This window comes from Oncorhynchus clarkii, chromosome 32, assembly GCF_045791955.1.
Source record: "Oncorhynchus clarkii lewisi isolate Uvic-CL-2024 chromosome 32, UVic_Ocla_1.0, whole genome shotgun sequence".
In the NCBI taxonomy this organism is placed as follows: Eukaryota; Metazoa; Chordata; class Actinopteri; order Salmoniformes; family Salmonidae; genus Oncorhynchus; species Oncorhynchus clarkii.
The window spans coordinates 27237396-27254134 of NC_092178.1; the positions used below are offsets into that span (position 1 = coordinate 27237396).

At 42.0% G+C, this 16739-nt stretch overlaps 2 protein-coding genes across 2 annotated transcripts in view; one reads left to right on the forward strand and one right to left on the reverse strand.

The window, feature by feature from the left end:
• LOC139391725 (protein Jumonji-like) overlaps window positions 1-3251 on the forward strand; it is a 90545-nt gene extending 87294 nt beyond the window's left edge. Inside the window, exons 17-18 of the mRNA XM_071139224.1 lie at window positions 131-238; window positions 798-3251. Of these exons, the coding sequence (XP_070995325.1) occupies window positions 131-238; window positions 798-977 (288 nt within the window). The 3' untranslated portion in view covers window positions 978-3251. The remainder of the gene's footprint in view (window positions 1-130; window positions 239-797) is intronic.
• A 752-nt stretch (window positions 3252-4003) lies between these two features.
• LOC139391922 (dysbindin-like) lies at window positions 4004-16442 on the reverse strand. The gene is made up of 4 exons (XM_071139532.1): window positions 16406-16442; window positions 13855-14058; window positions 12289-12423; window positions 4004-4730 (listed from the first exon to the last, which is right to left on the reverse strand). The coding sequence occupies exons 1-4, from the start codon at window positions 16440-16442 to the stop codon at window positions 4522-4524; spliced, it is 585 nt and encodes a 194-aa protein (XP_070995633.1). The 3' UTR covers window positions 4004-4521.
• Between the last annotated feature and the right edge of the window lie 297 nt (window positions 16443-16739).

Below are 16739 nucleotides of genomic sequence, written 5' to 3' on the forward strand. Positions count from 1 at the left end.
TGTGCCATGGGGAATAGTGCTAGGGCTGGGATACGGAGACTAGTGCTATGATTAGTTGAACTAGCGCTGGTGCTGAGGATGAATGGAGTTGACCACTCCATGAAAATATGTGTTGTGTTGTCTACACCAGGTGGTCCAGGAGAATGAGAACGTGGTCTTCTGTCTGGAGTGTGCTCTGAGATACGTGGAGAATCACAAGTCCTGCAGAGGCCTCAAGATGATGTATCGTTATGATGAGGTAAGATGCCTTCCCAGAAAACCGGGAACATTCCCAGGACATTAGCTAACATTCCCATTTAACTGCGCTATTCAATCTATTGCTGAAGCGTTACAGATTGCGCGATGGACATGTGAAGTACATTTTCCGATTGAGCTGTCACAAGCAGCATTTACCGTGAACGTAGTCTCCACCACGTTGGGAACATTGCCTTTTTAAGTTTAAATTGGGCTTTAACGCTGAACCTCCGCGATACGGATTGAATAGAGCCCTAAGCTAGTTAGGGTTTTATCTAACATTAGGATGATTATGTCCCAAAAACATAATATATATTTATTTTTTAATGATTTAAATTAAATATCCTTGGCATGTTTTGTGTTAGAACTTTTGGGCAACCTAATAAATGTTCTGGGAACAATCACAGAACCGATTTTAGTTTGCTGGGATGGCCCGGTCTTATCTGAGTAGAAATGCTCAGAACCTTCAACAGTAGAGTGGCGTAACATGCATATAACACATATGCTTTCTCTCTGATTCCTCCCTTCCCTGGCTGTGCCCCCCATGCCTCACCCCCTTGCAGGAGCAGATCAACAGCTTGGTGAAGCAGGTGTGCGGCAAGGCCCTGGGGAAGACGACTGAGAAATGTAATGGTGCGAGCCCCTTTAAACCACCACCCAAACGCGGTCCCCGGAAGAGAGCCACCGTGGAAGTGTCCCTGTCCCGCCTCTCCTCCCACCTGTCTCCCGCAGCCGTCTCCTAAGGACGTTAACACCCCTCACTGCCCCTCCATCTTAGTTTGGCCAATCACTGTTGTCCTTTTTAAAGAAAGAAAAAATATTTCCAGCTTTTAATGCCCCAAATCTCCCCTACCTGTGCCCCTTACCATGACAAACAACCCCCCCCATTAGTATGGCAAACTTGTGAAAGCAAACTGTATTTTTTTGCACTAGCACAGAAAAAACTATTTTTCAGTTTATTTTTTTGGGGGGGGGGGGGGGGGGGGTTAGTTGATGTCGTCCTTAGCATTAATTGAAAAGTTCACCGGTAAATGTTGTGCCCCTTGCACTGCCCCCCTCTACACTTTTTGAGGATAGGGTCAGATTGGTCTTCCCTACCCACACTGCAGTCACACCCATCGCCACCTGTCAACTGTGAACAAAGGGACGAACGGAGAAGGTGCTCCTTTTTTCATTTTTATTGAAAGTAGAACCCAAAGTTTGCTCTCGTCTTTAGTTTTTGAAGATGAATTGTTTATATTCTCCTTTTTCACCTGCAGCAGCTCTGTTGTTCAGGGTCTGTTGCTCCCTAACCCACGCCAGGTAAAACTTGAAAGGCAGATGTTTTGGCTTGCTTGTTTTTATTTTGTATTTTAGCTTTGATTTTAGTCTTCTGTGTTTATTTTGTTGTTTTGTTCCTTGGTGGCTGTGGAACTAGCGGTGCCGTGGCTGTATGTCAGAAATACAGCCTGGTGTGCCGTATGTCAGAAACACAGACCTAGGTGCCGTGGCTGTATGTCAGAAATACAGCCTGGTGTGCCGTATGTCAGAAACACAGACCTAGGTGCCGTGGCTGTATGTCAGAAATACAGCCTGGTGTGCCGTATGTCAGAAACACAGACCTAGGTGCCGTGGCTGTATGTCAGAAATACAGCCTGGTGTGCCGTATGTCAGAAACACAGACCTAGGTGCCGTGGCTGTACGTCAGAAATGCAGAACTGGGTGCCGTTGGTCTCTGTGCCCGTAGTAGAAGGGAGGCCTCCTTCGCTAGCGAGTGAAAACTGTGCCTAATACTCAGCAAGGAGATCCATCATTTTTGGTGCTGTTGGTTATTATTACTGTATAACAATACAAAAGAAAGGTGAGGTGCTGGCTAACTACTACTCTCCTCTCCCACAGGGATGAGGTTCAAGGTTTTCATGTCCCACAGGGTTAGGGTTCTAGGCTCTCTTCTCCCACAGGGTTAGGTTAGGGTTCTAGGCTCTCCTCTCCCACAGGGTTAGGTTAGGGTTCTAGGCTCTCCTCTCCCACAGGGTTAGGTTAGGGTTCTAGGCTCTCCTCTTCTAGATGTGCAATCATGTTAACATTCCATTCTTCCAGTCCTATTGTTTCAGCTGTACCAGTAAACATGACTTATTTTATTATTATTTGATATTTTTATTGTGTATGCGTTCTGATGTGCGTGTAGAACCACTAGTCGAAGGGTGTAAAATGTGAAATATGGAAATCCGTGTTGTTTTTTTGCTTTTGCATTTTCCCTTTTTCAGATGTATAATGTTTGATTTTAGGAGACAGTCCAACACAAAAACAAACTTTTGTACATAATCCTGTAAATGTCTTTAAATACTTGAGCCTTTTCTGGGGGGAAGGAAGGAATGATGCCTCTAAAGGTATTAGCGGAAGCAAGGGAGGAAGTGCTTGATGAAGAAAAAGCCTTACGTTTCAGTTTCTTCATGTGTGTGAGTTTGATGCTTACAGGGTTGCTCTGGTTACGTGTATACATTTAAGTGCTGCTTACATCAGTGAGAAAGATATGGAGTAGCAATGGCCCCCTATTTTATTTTTATTTTTTAGCTTTACTTTTTTAAAGAAAAGGGAAAATATGTTCATAAAAAAAAATGTTTTAAATTTTCATTACTGAAAATTCAACAATGTAGTAGCTCATGTTGCACTGAGCTTGCCAGTGGTGGCTGACAAGGTGATCCTATTATCAAGTTTGTTGGTTGTTGTCCTTTACAGAAGACTGAACTGTTTTAGGAGTATTTAATGAAAACCAAGTTGGATGTTTTCCACAGAAAGTGGTTGTCAAGTTTTTATGGCCTTACAATGTATTTTATTCCGATTTTTTTTTTTTTTTTTTGCATTTTCTTTTTCTACAGTATAAACTATTGCGCACGGTCGGTCTGGCAAGTTAATTTATTAGCGATGCGTCTCCAACTTTCCTTCCACTTGGAAAGATTTCATGTTGGTTATATTGCCAGTTTTTTTTTTTTACTTTTGCAGTTTGTACTAAAGGTTTAATAAAAACGTACAGACAATTTCACCGTCTTTTCTTTTGTACCTGTGTGTATGTTCGTCTTTGTTGTTCTGAACATGTCATGTTACGCAGCTCATTAACCATTCTACGAATAAGTCTACTCTCCACGTCTAGGGGTCCAAGCCTGACTAATTGGTCCATAACTTGATATAAACGTGTGCGTTCAGTATGAAACTAAAGAGTAAGCGGACCGATGTTGTCTGTAATGTACCTGCATACTTACCAGGGTCCAGGATGAGTTCTGTCCCGACTCTAGTAAGCCAGCCCAACCAGGTCATTGATGTTGAAATGGTGACAAATAATATAGAAAAAGGGAAAATCTAAAAGGCGTGCCATAACAAAAAGGTATGAAACCAACGCTGTAAGACCCCACCAGACCGAGAGGCTACTTAGTCCCCCTCTCACTCTGCAATAACCTGCTATTCACCCACACCTGTGAGCTATTACTCCACTAGCAGGCCTTTTGCTGTATGATATGATTCTATATAATCATGTTACACAGTTTACAAGTCATTCTGACCACCTATTCTTTCCATTAGACTGATGAGGTGAAAGCTATGATCCCTTATTGATGTCACTTGTTAAATCCACTTTGATCAGTGTATATGAAGGGGAGGGGACAGGTTAAAGAAGGATTTTTTAAAGTTAGAAATCAAGACTCATGGAGGGAGTCTATGAAACAGGGTCATTCTATTCCAGTTTCATTTCATTATGAAATAACTTTTAAGGTATCAGTATGAGAAATGGTAGTACAGGGTGGTGAAATATTTATTACCAAGTCGAGAGATTATGGGGGAATAATACTGTAACCACAATGTTCAACATGGAGTTATTTCTTTTCAGAAAAGGATGAAAATACAGGAAACAAATTACGAATCTCTTCCTCCATGCATCCAGTGCATCACATATATTCCACTCAGTTTCGGTCTGTTCATTGTCTTAGCTCCCATCCTCTCAGGGTTTCGGTCTGTTCAGTGTCTTAGCTCCCATCCTCTCAGGGTTTCGGTCTGTTCATTGTCTTAGCTCCCATCCTCTCAGGGTTTTGGTCTGTTCATTGTCTTAGCTCCCATCCTCTCAGGGTTTCGGTCTGTTCATTGTCTTAGCTCCCATCCTCTCAGGGTTTCGGTCTGTTCATTGTCTTAGCTCCCATCCTCTCAGGGTTTCGGTCTGTTCATTGTCTTAGCTCCTACTCTGGCCCTTATGTGGCCTGTGAGCTGCTGTCCTCAGTGTTTAAGTGTCTTGCTTCTGGGTGGGGGGTGGTGGCCTCTCTGCTAGGACAGTGTTGGGGGGAACCTCTGCACCCCAACAGGACGGTGGCTGCTGTCCTCCCTTCCCCCTTCATCCTCTTCATCATCGTCCCCAGCCTCGGTGTCCTGGCTGTCAGTGCATGTGGAGGAGAGGGAGGACAGCTTGTTTCCTAGCTCAGCCTGGGTGGGAACCTGCAGGGTGATCTCTGTGGTTAACGAGTCAACGTCTGGACCTGAGAGACATACGGAGGAGAGACGTTTTATGCAGTGCCAGTGAATCAAACTATGAAGTTGCTGTTTACTGTGCATGTCTGTTATAAAATAAAACATGTTAAAAAAAATATGGCATGGCAAGCGGCACCGGAGTGCCAAGTCTAGGACAAAAAGGCTTCTCAACAGTTTTTACCCCCAAGCCATAGGAATCCTGAACAGGTAATCAAATGGCTACCCAAACTATTTGCATTGTGTGCCCCCCAACCCCTCTTACGCTGCTGCTACTCTCTGCTTATCATATGCATAGTCACTTTAGCTATACATTCATGTGCATACTACCACAATTGGCCCGACCAACCAGTGCTCCCGCACAGTGGCTAACCGGGCTATCTGCATTGTGTCCCGACCACCCACCACCCGCCAACCCCTCTTTACACTACTGCTACTCTGTTCATCATTTATGCATAGTCACTTTAACCATATCTACATGTGCATACTACCTCAATCAGACTGACTAACCGGTGTCTGTATGTAGCCTCGCTACTTTTATAGCCTCACTACTGTATATAGCCTCACTACTGTTATAGCATCACTACTGTTATAGCCTCAATACTGTTTTTCACTGTCTTTTTACTGTTTTTATTTATTTACTTACCTATTGTTCACCTCATACCATTTTTGCACTATTGGTTAGAGCCTGTAAGTAAGGTGGTGTATTTGGCGTACGTGACAAATAAACTTTGATTTGATTTGAGGTAGTCACCTGGAATGCATTTCAATTAACAGCTGTGCCTTGTTAATTTGTGGAATTTATTTACTTCTTAATGTTTGAGCCAATCAGTTGTGTTGTAACAAGGTAGGGGTGGTACACAGAAGACGGCCTTATTTGGTAAAGACCAAGTCCATATTATGGCAAGAACAGTTAAAATAAGCAAAGAGAAACGACACTCCGTCATTACTTTAAGACATAAAGGTCAGTCAATCCGGAGAATTTGAAGACCTTTTGTGTGCAGTCGCAAAAACCATCAAGCGCTATGATAAAACTGGCTCTCATGAGGACTGCCACAGGAAAGGAAGACCCAGAGTCACATCTGCTGCAGAGGATGAGTTTATTAGAGTAACTAGCCTCAGAAATCGGCAATTAACTGCACCCAAATAAATGCTTCACAGAGTTCAAGTAACAGACACATCTCAACATAAACTGTTCAGAGGAGAGGGTGTGAATCAGGCCTTCATGGTCGAATTGCTGCAAAGAAACAACTACTAAAGGACACCAATAAGAAGAAGAGACTTGCTTGGACCAAGAAACACGAGCAATGGACATTAGACCTGTGGAAATCTATCCTTTGCTCTGATGAGTCCAAATTTGAGATTTTTTGGTTCCAACCACCGTGTCTTTGTGAGACAGAGTAGGTGAACAGATTATCTCTGCATATGTGGTTCCCACCATGAAGCATGGAGGAGGAGGAAGTGTGATGGTGGTTTGCTGGTGACATTGTCTGTGATTTATTTAGAATTCAAGGCACACTTAACCAGCATCGCTACCACAGCATTTTGCAGTGATACGCCATCCCATCTGGTTTGGCCTTAGTGGGACTATCATTTGTTTTTCAACAGGACAATGACCCAACACAACACTGTGTAAGGGCTATTTTACCAAGAAGGAGAGTGATGGAGTGCTGCATCAGATGACCTGGCCTCCACAATCCCCCGAACTCAACCAAATTGAGATGGTTTGTGATGAGTCGGACCGTGGAGTGAAGGAAAAGCAACAAACAAGTGCTCAGCATATGTGGGAACTCCTTCAAGACTGTTGGAAAAGCATTCCAGGTGAAGCTGGTTGAGAGAATGCCAAGAGTGGGCAAAGCTGTCATCAAATAAAGGATGGCTACTTTGAAGAATATAAAACATATTTTGATTTGTTTAACACTGTTTTGGTTACTACATGATTCCATAGGTGTTATTTCATAGTTTTGATGTCTTCACTATTATTCTACAATGTAGAACATAGTAAGAATAAAGACAACCCCTTGAATGAGTAGGTGTTCTAAAACTTTTTACTGGTAGTGTATATAAAATATATATTTTTAAAATATATTTTCCTTTATTATTTTCCCCTAACATTACCACCCCTCCCCTAATTGGAATAAACTAATGGACAACAACACTTAGGCTTCTACTTCCAGCTTATATATACTATATACTATATACATTTTACAGACACTGTATATGTTACAATAGCTTTCTTTTGTTTGTTTTTAGTCCCACCCTTCAGCTGCCCTCAACCCCTCCCATCTATCTCTGAAGACCATCCAGTTTTGATTTCTATTTGCCTTATATTTTTCAACCTATATGCAAAAAACAAAACAAATGATTTAATAATTCTGTCTCTTCGCAGCCAAATCTGCAGAGCATATATATAACATTCTATTAGTTGCAAGAATTTTGTATAACAATTTAAATTGAAAAACTAAGTTTTAAATCCAGTGTCGTTTTGTGTATCAGTTCATAAACCATGTGCCATGGAATCGGTAAATCGGAGATCTCTTCCCAATGATTTTGCTATCCATATGGCACAGCTGTCCATTTGTTGGTCCTCAAATTAAACTGGTATACTTTTTTATTTATCACAGTTTTTTTTTAACCAATTTTGGTCTTTAATGCAGGGCCGACAGAGAAGTTCCTTACTTTCTCCCCCTTCCACTTGCCTCTTCCATTTTTACGGTAATGAGGCAATTAGTTGTTTGTAATACTTTTCCATATATTTTTGTTGGCTGCATGTGTGACATATCCTATTTATGAAATCACTTACAAAGATTATACCGTTTTTTTTATAAAGAATCCTGCAAAAAAAATGTTTTGTATCAATCACTATATTTGAGTTTAACTTAACTTAATATTTGTTATAATATTTGTTCTGTCTTTTCTCGTGGATTAAACTGACATTGCAAACAACTTTATAGCGATATTTTTGAGATTGTTTCATTTTTCAAATAACCGAAAGTGAGAGGTTGTAATCTGAAAAAAGGGAAAAAGGCTATTCTTAAATAAGGCAATTTGGACTAATCTGCTAGTGAACCAGTTGGATTTAAGTGTAACTTGTATGACTGAAGCCTTTAGTGAGAAGTCTAATGCTTTCATTTTTCATAATTTCTGCCCTCCAAATTCACATTCATTATATAAATAGGCCCTTTTAATTGTGTCTGGCTTGCCATTCCAAATAAAAATAAATATTTTTTGCTCATATAATAAATTAAAAAAAACTAGTAGCTAGGTGTAGGCTAGGCCTTAAGAAAATAGGTCAACTGGGATATGACTAAAGAGTTAATCAGGGTGATTTTTCCACAAATAGACAGGTTTTTTCCTTTCCATGGTAGCACGATCTCATCTATTTTTGCTAACTTTCTATAAAAAAATATTATGTTGTGAGATCCATTCTTTCTTTCGAAATATAAATGCTGAGTATGTCCACTTCCAAGGCAGACCATTGTATTGGTAAACTACACAGTAATGTAAAAGTTGTCTTCTTTAGTTATCCAATATGTAATATAGCACACTTTGGTTCTAATCCTGAGAGGTTAGAAAAAATATCTAGATCTTATATGAGGCTGTGGAGGGATCCTAATTGTTGATTTAAAAGAACATAAATCATCAGTGTACAATGACACCTTCGTTTTTAAGCCCTGTATTTCTAGCCCCTTGATATTATTGTTGGATCTGATTTTAATAGCTAACATTTCAATGGTCACAATAAATAGATATGCTGAAAGTGGACAACCTTGTTTTACTCCTCTTGACAGTTTAATACTTTCTGAGAAGTAGCCATTATTTACTATTTCACACCTAGGGTTACTATACATAACTTTAAACTATTGTAAACAAAATTCTCCAAAATGTATATATTCCAGGCATTTATATATCAATTCCAGTCGTACTTTATTAAAATCCTTTTCAAAGTCAGCTATGAATACCAGGCCTGGTTGCCCAGATTTTTCATAGTGTTCTATTGTTTCCAGTACTTCGAGTCTTATACGGTATTATCTCCAATATATCGTCCATGTAAAAACCCTGTCTGATTAGGATGACTAATATCTGACATTACCTTTTTAATTCTATGTGCTATGAATTTTGCAAAAATGTTTGTATCACAACACTGATGTGTAAGGAGCCTTCATTTTTTTTAATGGACTGAATCTTTATATTTATCACTTGGGTCCTGTTTCAGTAATAATGAGTATCTGATAATCTACCATTTTATAGGAGTGGTTAAAACACGCTAATAACGGTCCTCTGAGTACATCTAAAAAGGTTTGGTATTCCTCAACTGGAGTTTTCTGGGACTTAAAGGATTTCATTGCATCAATAAGTTCCTCTTCTGTACTTTGCCATTTCATTAATCTTTCTGCTTTTAATTTGACATTATTATTTTTAATCCTTACAATTATCTTTGGTTAGTGGAGATATTATATAAAATATTGTTTGGTGAATCATGGGTGACTAATTTCAGGGTGAAATGTTTATTTATTTATTTATTTAGAGATTATGGGGTAATAATACTTGTAACCACAATGTTCAACATGCAGTTATTTCTTTACAGAAAAGGATGAAAATTCAGGAAACATAAATTATGCATCTCTTCCTCCATGCATCCAGTGCATAGCATATATTCCGCTCAGGGTTTCGGTCTGTATATTGTCTTAGCTCCCATCCTCTCAGGGTTTTGGTCTGTTCAGTGTCTTAGCTCCCATCCTCTCAGGGTTTCGGTCTGTATATTGTCTTAGCTCCCATCCTCCCAGGGTTTCGGTGTGTTCAGTGTTTTAGCTCCCATCCTCCCAGGGTTTCGGTCTGTTCAGTGTCTTAGCTCCCATCTTCTCAGGGTTTCGGTCTGTTCAGTGTCTTAGCTCTCATCCTCTCAGGGTTTCGGTCTGTTCAGTATTTTAGTTCCCATCTTCTCAGGGTTTCGGTCTGTTCAGTATTTTAGCTCCCATCCTCCCAGGGTTTCGGTTTGTTCAGTGTCTTAGCTCCCATCCTCCCAGGGTTTCGGTCTGTTCAGTGTCTTAGCTCCCATCCTCTCAGGGTTTCGGTCTGTTCAGTGTCTTAGCTCCCATCCTCTCAGGGTTTCGGTCTGTTCAGTGTCTTAGCTCCCATCCTCCTAGGGTTTCGGTCTGTTCAGTGTCTTAGCTCCCATCGTCTCAGGGTTTCGGTCTGTTCAGTGTCTTAGCTCCCATCTTCTCAGGGTTACGGTCTGTTCAGTGTCTTAGCTCCCATCTTCTCAGGGTTTCGGTCTGTTCATTATCTTAGCTCCCATCTTCTCAGGGTTTCGGTCTGTTCAGTGTCTTAGCTCCCATCCTCTCAGGGTTTCAGCTCCTACTCTGGCCCTAATGTGGCTTGTGAGCTGCTGTCCTCAAAGTGTCTTGCTCCTGGGTGGGGGGTGGTGGCCTCTGCTAAGACAGTGTTGGGGGGAAAATATGAATTATTTTAACCTAAATTTGAAAGATGAGTATCCCAGTCTGCTGTCCCCACGTGCTTTAAGATGGCCACCATTGTTCTTGTACCAAATAAGGTGAAGATAACTGAACTACTAAATTACTATCGCCCCGTAACGCTCACTTCTGTCATCATAAAGTGCTTTGAGAGACTAGTCAAGGATCATATCACCTCCACCTTACCTGCCACACTAGACCCACTTGAGTTTGTATACCGCCCCAACAGGTCCACAGACGATGCAATCACCATCACACTGCACACTGCCCTATCCCATCTGGACAAGAGGAATACCTACGTATGTAAGAATGCTGTATATTGACTACAGCTCAGCATTCAACACCATAGTACCCTCCAAGCTCATCATTAAAATTAAGGCTCTGGGTCTCGACCCCGCCCTGTGAAATTGGGTCCTGGACTTTCTGAAAGGCCGCCCCCAGGTGGTGAAGGTAGGAAACAACATCTCCACTTCGCTGATCCTCAACACTGGGGCCCCACATGGGTGCGTGCTCAGCCCCCTCCTGTACTTCCTGTTCACCCATGAATGCGTGGCCATGCACTCCTCCAACTTATTCATCAAGTTTGCAGATGACACAACACTTGTGAGCTTGATAACCAACAATGACGGGACAGCCTACAGGGAGGAGATGAGGGCACTCAGAGTGTGGTGTCAGGAAAACAATCTCTCACTCAACGTCAACAAAAAAAAGGAGATGATCGTGGACTTCAGGAAACAGCAGAGGAAGCACCCCCCTATCCACATCGACGGGACAGCAGTGGAGAAGGTGGAAAGGTTTAACTTCCTCGGAGTACACATCACGGACAAACTGAAATGGTCCACCATGGCGCCTCTTCAACCTCAGCAGGCTGAAGAAATTTGGCTTGTCACCTAAAACCCTGATGGCAATTTGCATATACTCCAGAATGTTATGAAGAGTGATCAGATGAATTGCAATTAATTGCAAAGTCCCTCTTTGCCATGCAAATGAACTGAATCCCCCAAAAACATTTCCACTGCATTTCAGCCCTGCCACAAAGGGACCAGCTGACATCATGTCAGTGATTCTCTCGTTAACACAGGTGTGAGTGTTAATGAGGACAAGGCTGGAGATCACTCTGTCATGCTGATTGAGTTCGAATAACAGACTGGAAGCTTCAAAAGGAGGGTGGTGCTTGGCATCATTGTTCTTCTTCTGTCAAGAAGGGCAGCAAAGAAGCCACTTCTCTCCAGGAAAAACATCAGGGACAGACTGATATTCTGCAAAATGTACAGGGATTGGACTGCTGAGGACTGGGGTAAAGTCATTTTCTCTGATGAATCCCCTTTCCGATTGTTTGGGGCATCCGGAAAAAAGCTTGTCCGGAGAAGACAAGGTGAGCGCTACCATCAGTCCTGTGTCATGCCAACAGTAAAGCATCCTGAGACCATTCATGTGTGGGGTTGCTTCTCAGCCAAGGGAGTGGATCACTCACAATTTTGCCTAAGAACACAGCCATGAATAAAGAATGGTACAACGCATCCTCCGAGAGCAACTTCTCCCAACCAGACAGGAACAATGCCTTTTCCAGCATGATGGAGTGCCTTTCCATAAGGCAAAAGTGATAACTAAGTGGCTCGGGGAACAAAACATTGATATTTTGGGTCCTTGTCCAGGGAACTCCCCAGACCTTATTCCCATTGAGAACTTGTGGTCAATCCTCAAGAGGCAGGTGGACAAACAAAACTCCACAAATTCCAAACATTGATTATGCAAGAATGGGCTGCTATCAGTCAGGATGTGGCCCAGAAGTTAATTGACAGCATGCCAGGGCGGAGGTTTTGAAAAAGAAGGGTCAACACTTCTAATATCTTTGCATCAACTTCATATAATTGTCAAGAAAAGTATTTGACACTTATGAAATGCTTGTAATTATACTTCAGTATTCCATAGTAACATCTGACAAAAATATCTAAAGACACTGAAGCAGCAAACTTTGTGGAAATTAATATTTGTGTCATTCTCAAAACTTTTGGCCACGACTGTATATCCTAATTATTTGATGGTCTGACTGTGCATGTCTGTTTGAGTGTGTGTCTGGGTCTGTGTGCCATACCTAGCATGGGGGAGGCAGCGTTGTTGTCCTCTCCCCCAGAGAGGAGGAAGACGTCAAAGCTCTCATGGTCGGACAGGTCCATCTGCTCCAGCATGTCCACGTTCACCTCCATGGACGAAAAGCTTCCTATTGGCCCTGAGCAGCAAGACACAGGTGTTAGTCACCAACGCATACAAAACCAAGAATGCAACGACAAGGGGCTGAGTCCAGGAAGAGCCTTTTTCTGTTTTAAAACTCTCAAACACACTAAGGAAGAAATAACAACCTTGGCAAAACCATCAAACTGCTCTTGGCTAAAACTGGGTAATCTTGGAATCCACAACAAAATCTTGCATGCTAGCTAGCTAGTCTGCAGGGTTCTATCCTGTCTAAATTGATTCCAGGCAGGAGTATAGGGTTCTATCCTGTCTGAAATGATTCCAGGCTGGTTTCTGTAGGGTTCTATCCTGGTTCTATACATGTCCTGGATTCATCACATTGCAGGAACCGTATCTGTTGTTATACCGGTGTTAAGATCACGTGTTGCATGCGTCACAAACACACAGTGCACTGTGAGGTATGATTGACAACTGAGACGGCGTACCTCAAGGATACGAGGAGAGCAGGGCAGGGCAGCAGGGTGTGCAGAGTAAAGAGAGAGAGAGAACTGTCAAATTGTCACCCAAGTCATATACTGTTCTCTCTGCTACCGCTTGGCAAGCGGTACCAGAGCGTCAAGTCTAGGTCCAAAAGGCTCCCTAACAGCTTCTACCCCCAAGCCATAAGACTGCTGAACAATTCATGAAATGGCCACCCGGACTATTTACATTGACACCCCCTTCCATTTGTTATTACACTGCTGCTACTCACTGTTATCTATGTATAGTCACTTCAGCCCTACCTACTGTACATGTACAATTTACCTTGACTAACCTGTACCCTCGCACATTGACTCGGTACCAGTAGCCCCTGTATATAGCCTCATTATTGTTATTTTATCGTGTTACTTTTTAAATAATTTTAACTTTAATGTACTTGGTAAATATTTTCTTAACTCTTTCTTGAATTGCACTGTTGGTTAAGGGCTTGTAAGTAAGCATTTCACGGTAAGGTCTACCTGTTATATTCGGCGCAAGTGACAAATAAAGTTGGATTTTATTTGAACTGTTATTACCCAGCCCCACACACACAAGCACGCACCCACGCACACATACACACACAAAAGGGTGCTTTTCCAATGAGACTTACCCCCACACCTGTGGGTCGCCAGTGTTTTATGTTAAGGTGAGCTGTCATTGTGTTTCCATCAGGAGTGCGATACTAAAGACTTCTGGCACGTAGAATCAACAACCTTTGCATCATTCAAATATGTTGCTTTGTGAGAAGGTGCAGGTCCGCAGGTCCGCTGGAGCCATGGCCCAGTAAGACAACAACAAAAAATGTCTGAGCCTTTTGGGTAAAACACTGGGGTAAATCCTCATTGGAAACTCGCCAGTACACACACACACACACACAACCCATCTGTCACAGGGACCGTACTTCTCCATTGAAGATGGTAAGGCGTTATGGTTCATGTGGGGCTCTCACCTCTCCTCTCACTGATCTGCAGGTAACCGGTGGACAGGTACTGATCCATGTCTTGCTGGAATGCCTCTTCAAAGAACTTCTGCCTCTCCTTCATCTTTGCCTGGGCAAGCTCCGCCTCCTTTAGCTTAAACTGGCCAGGCTCCACCTCCTTTGGCTTCACCTGGGCAGGCTCCACCTCCTTCACGTGGGGTGGCACCTTCTCTGCTACACAGAGCCGAGATATTTACACGTTTCATTTAAAGGTCCATTGCAGACGTTTTTATTTCAATAGTAAATCATTTCTGAGTAAAAATTAATTATCTTACTGTGTTTGTTTTAAATTAAAATGGTCAAAAAGAAACAAAAATAGCTTCTTAGCAACAAGCAGTTTCTAAAGCAAGAATTTTGCTAGGACTTTCCTGGACTGGTCTGAGTGGGGAGGGGAAAACTGATACTAGCTGTTATTGGCAGAAAGGTCAAAACTCGGTCCCACCAAAACAGGACTACATTTTAGGCGGTCTTTTCAAACAGGTCTTACACTAAAATACATTTCACAATTTCACAGTATTATTCCAAAACACAGGAAATCACGTTTTGACTGCACTCAAATTACAATGAATGGTTACTAGCGTGGATTACGTGTGTACAGCATCCCATATACACTAGTTCGATGTCAGTTGCCCTAGAGCTTGGGCCTTTGGATAGCAACTGACCATCTCTGTCTGCCTGGGCGATGACAGAGAAGCAACTGACCATATCTGTCTGTCTGGGCGATGACAGAGCAGCAACTTACCATCTCTGTCTGTCTGGACGATGACAGATCAACAACTGACCATGTCTGTCTGTCTGGACGATGACAGAGTGTGGAGTTTTAGATGACACAGTGTCACTTCAGCTGACTGTTTCTCCCAGACAGGGAAAGACCGTTATATAAGACACGAAAGGGAGAGAGAGACAGAGAAAGGAAGAGGGAGACTGGGATAGATCGAGAGGGAGAAAGAGAAAGAAAGAGAGAGGGTGCAGTTGACGTCCCCATTATCAGCATCTTCCACGCTTTCTCGTTGTATAGGTGCTGCCGAGTCTGTTGTGTTCCTTCCACTCTTTTCAGAAGTGTGTGTGTGTGTGTGTGTGTGTGTGTGTGTGTGTGTGTGTGTGTGTGTGTGTGTGTGTGTGTGTGTGTGTGTGTGTGTGTGTGTGTGTGTGTGTGTGTGTGTGTGTGTGTGTGTGTGTGTGTGTGTCTTTAAGTGCATACATGTGTGGGTCGTGTTTTGTTTGAGGATTAATTAAAGGTAGTGAGTTTCCTAAGGGACTCCAGTGTGATTCATTACTGTGGTTGGTTGGCTCGGACTTTGTTAACCCTAAGAAATAAAGATATTCTGTCCTTGTAGATTGTGTCTCCACTCATCTTGACATAATAAAACCGCACGCATGTTATAAATATGAAATGAGTCATGTGGACTGTGCCAAGATAATTGAATCATGTTAGTCACTGTATATGCTGTCAAATAAGATGTGTGTTGACTGATGGAAAAATCTGTATTTATAGACATTAGTATTACCTCCAAACATATTCCACCCTAACCAATAAACAGATGTGTATGTACTACTATTACTGCATAATAAATCTTAGTGGGTTGTAATGAAAATGGATGACCAAGGTGCACCGGTGAAGCATGTAAGCAGTAAAAGTATATTAGCATTCTGTGAGAGGGTTTTGGTTGGGCCCCTATTTAACTGGACATCATTATCTGATTGCAGCGCTGCATTTAGAATGTTGCGACTACACAGTCGAGCTAACCTCGTCTAGACCACTAGCGGAAAGAAGGCTAATGCAAGCACATCCCACATCATTTACGAGGACACATTATTCACAATACAGGACAATGCTGACAGTTTCCCTCCTTTATTCTTCTGAAACGCATCAGCTCAAATGATTGTCTATTATTAGATTAAAAATATACAATTATTCAGCATGATGCAAGGCATCCTCATACGTTTAAAAGGCAGATTTCCACCTAAAGAAAAAACTACAGGCCTGACAAACGTCACATTCATGACAGTTGTAGCAGTATAATCTGCAAATGTAATCTAGCCTGGGCTAAAGCAAGGAAATCATGTTCTGATTGGCTGATTGGCAGTTACGAAACAAGTGTTATTTTCTTCTCGGGAAGGTCAAGTCTGAAGATTTTAAGTCTGTTACCACTGATAACCTGAATGACCCTAGAAAGTTTTGGAAGGCTATTAAGTGTATGTCTGGTAACAGTAATGTTAATGAATTACCGTCATGTGTATTGAAGGACTTGCTGTATATGACAAAACTGAAATGCTGAATTGTTTCAATGAGCGCTTTGTATCATCTGGTATGCTGTTTGATTCAGTATCATCTCGTCTCTGTACAGCCATGTGTGGATGAACCAGTGAGAGCTGGTCAAACTTTTAGCTTTTTGCCATTCTCAGTGCAGGAAGTACATAAAGCCCTGAAATCCTTAGATCAGAGAAAGCCTGCAGGTCCTGATCATCTTGAGCCCTGCTTTCTAAAACGGGCAGCTGATTTCATAGCTGAACAACTTACATATCAGGAAGAAGCAGAGCACAATTACAGCAGCCATGAAGGTTTTAAATGATATCACTGAAGCCCTTGACAAAAAACGCCCTGACCATAGAGAGCCCTTGGTTCTCTATGGTGTAGTAGATCAGGGCGTGACTAGGGGGTGTTCTATTATGTCTATTTCTATGTTGGTGCTAATATGGTTTCCAATTAGAGGCAGCTGTTTATCGTTGCCTCTGATTGGGGATCATATTTAGGTAGTCATTTCGCCACCTGTGTTTTGTGGGATATTGTTTGTTTAGTTGCCTGTGTGCATGTCATGACTTCACATTTCGTTGTTTCTTTATTGTTTTGTTTG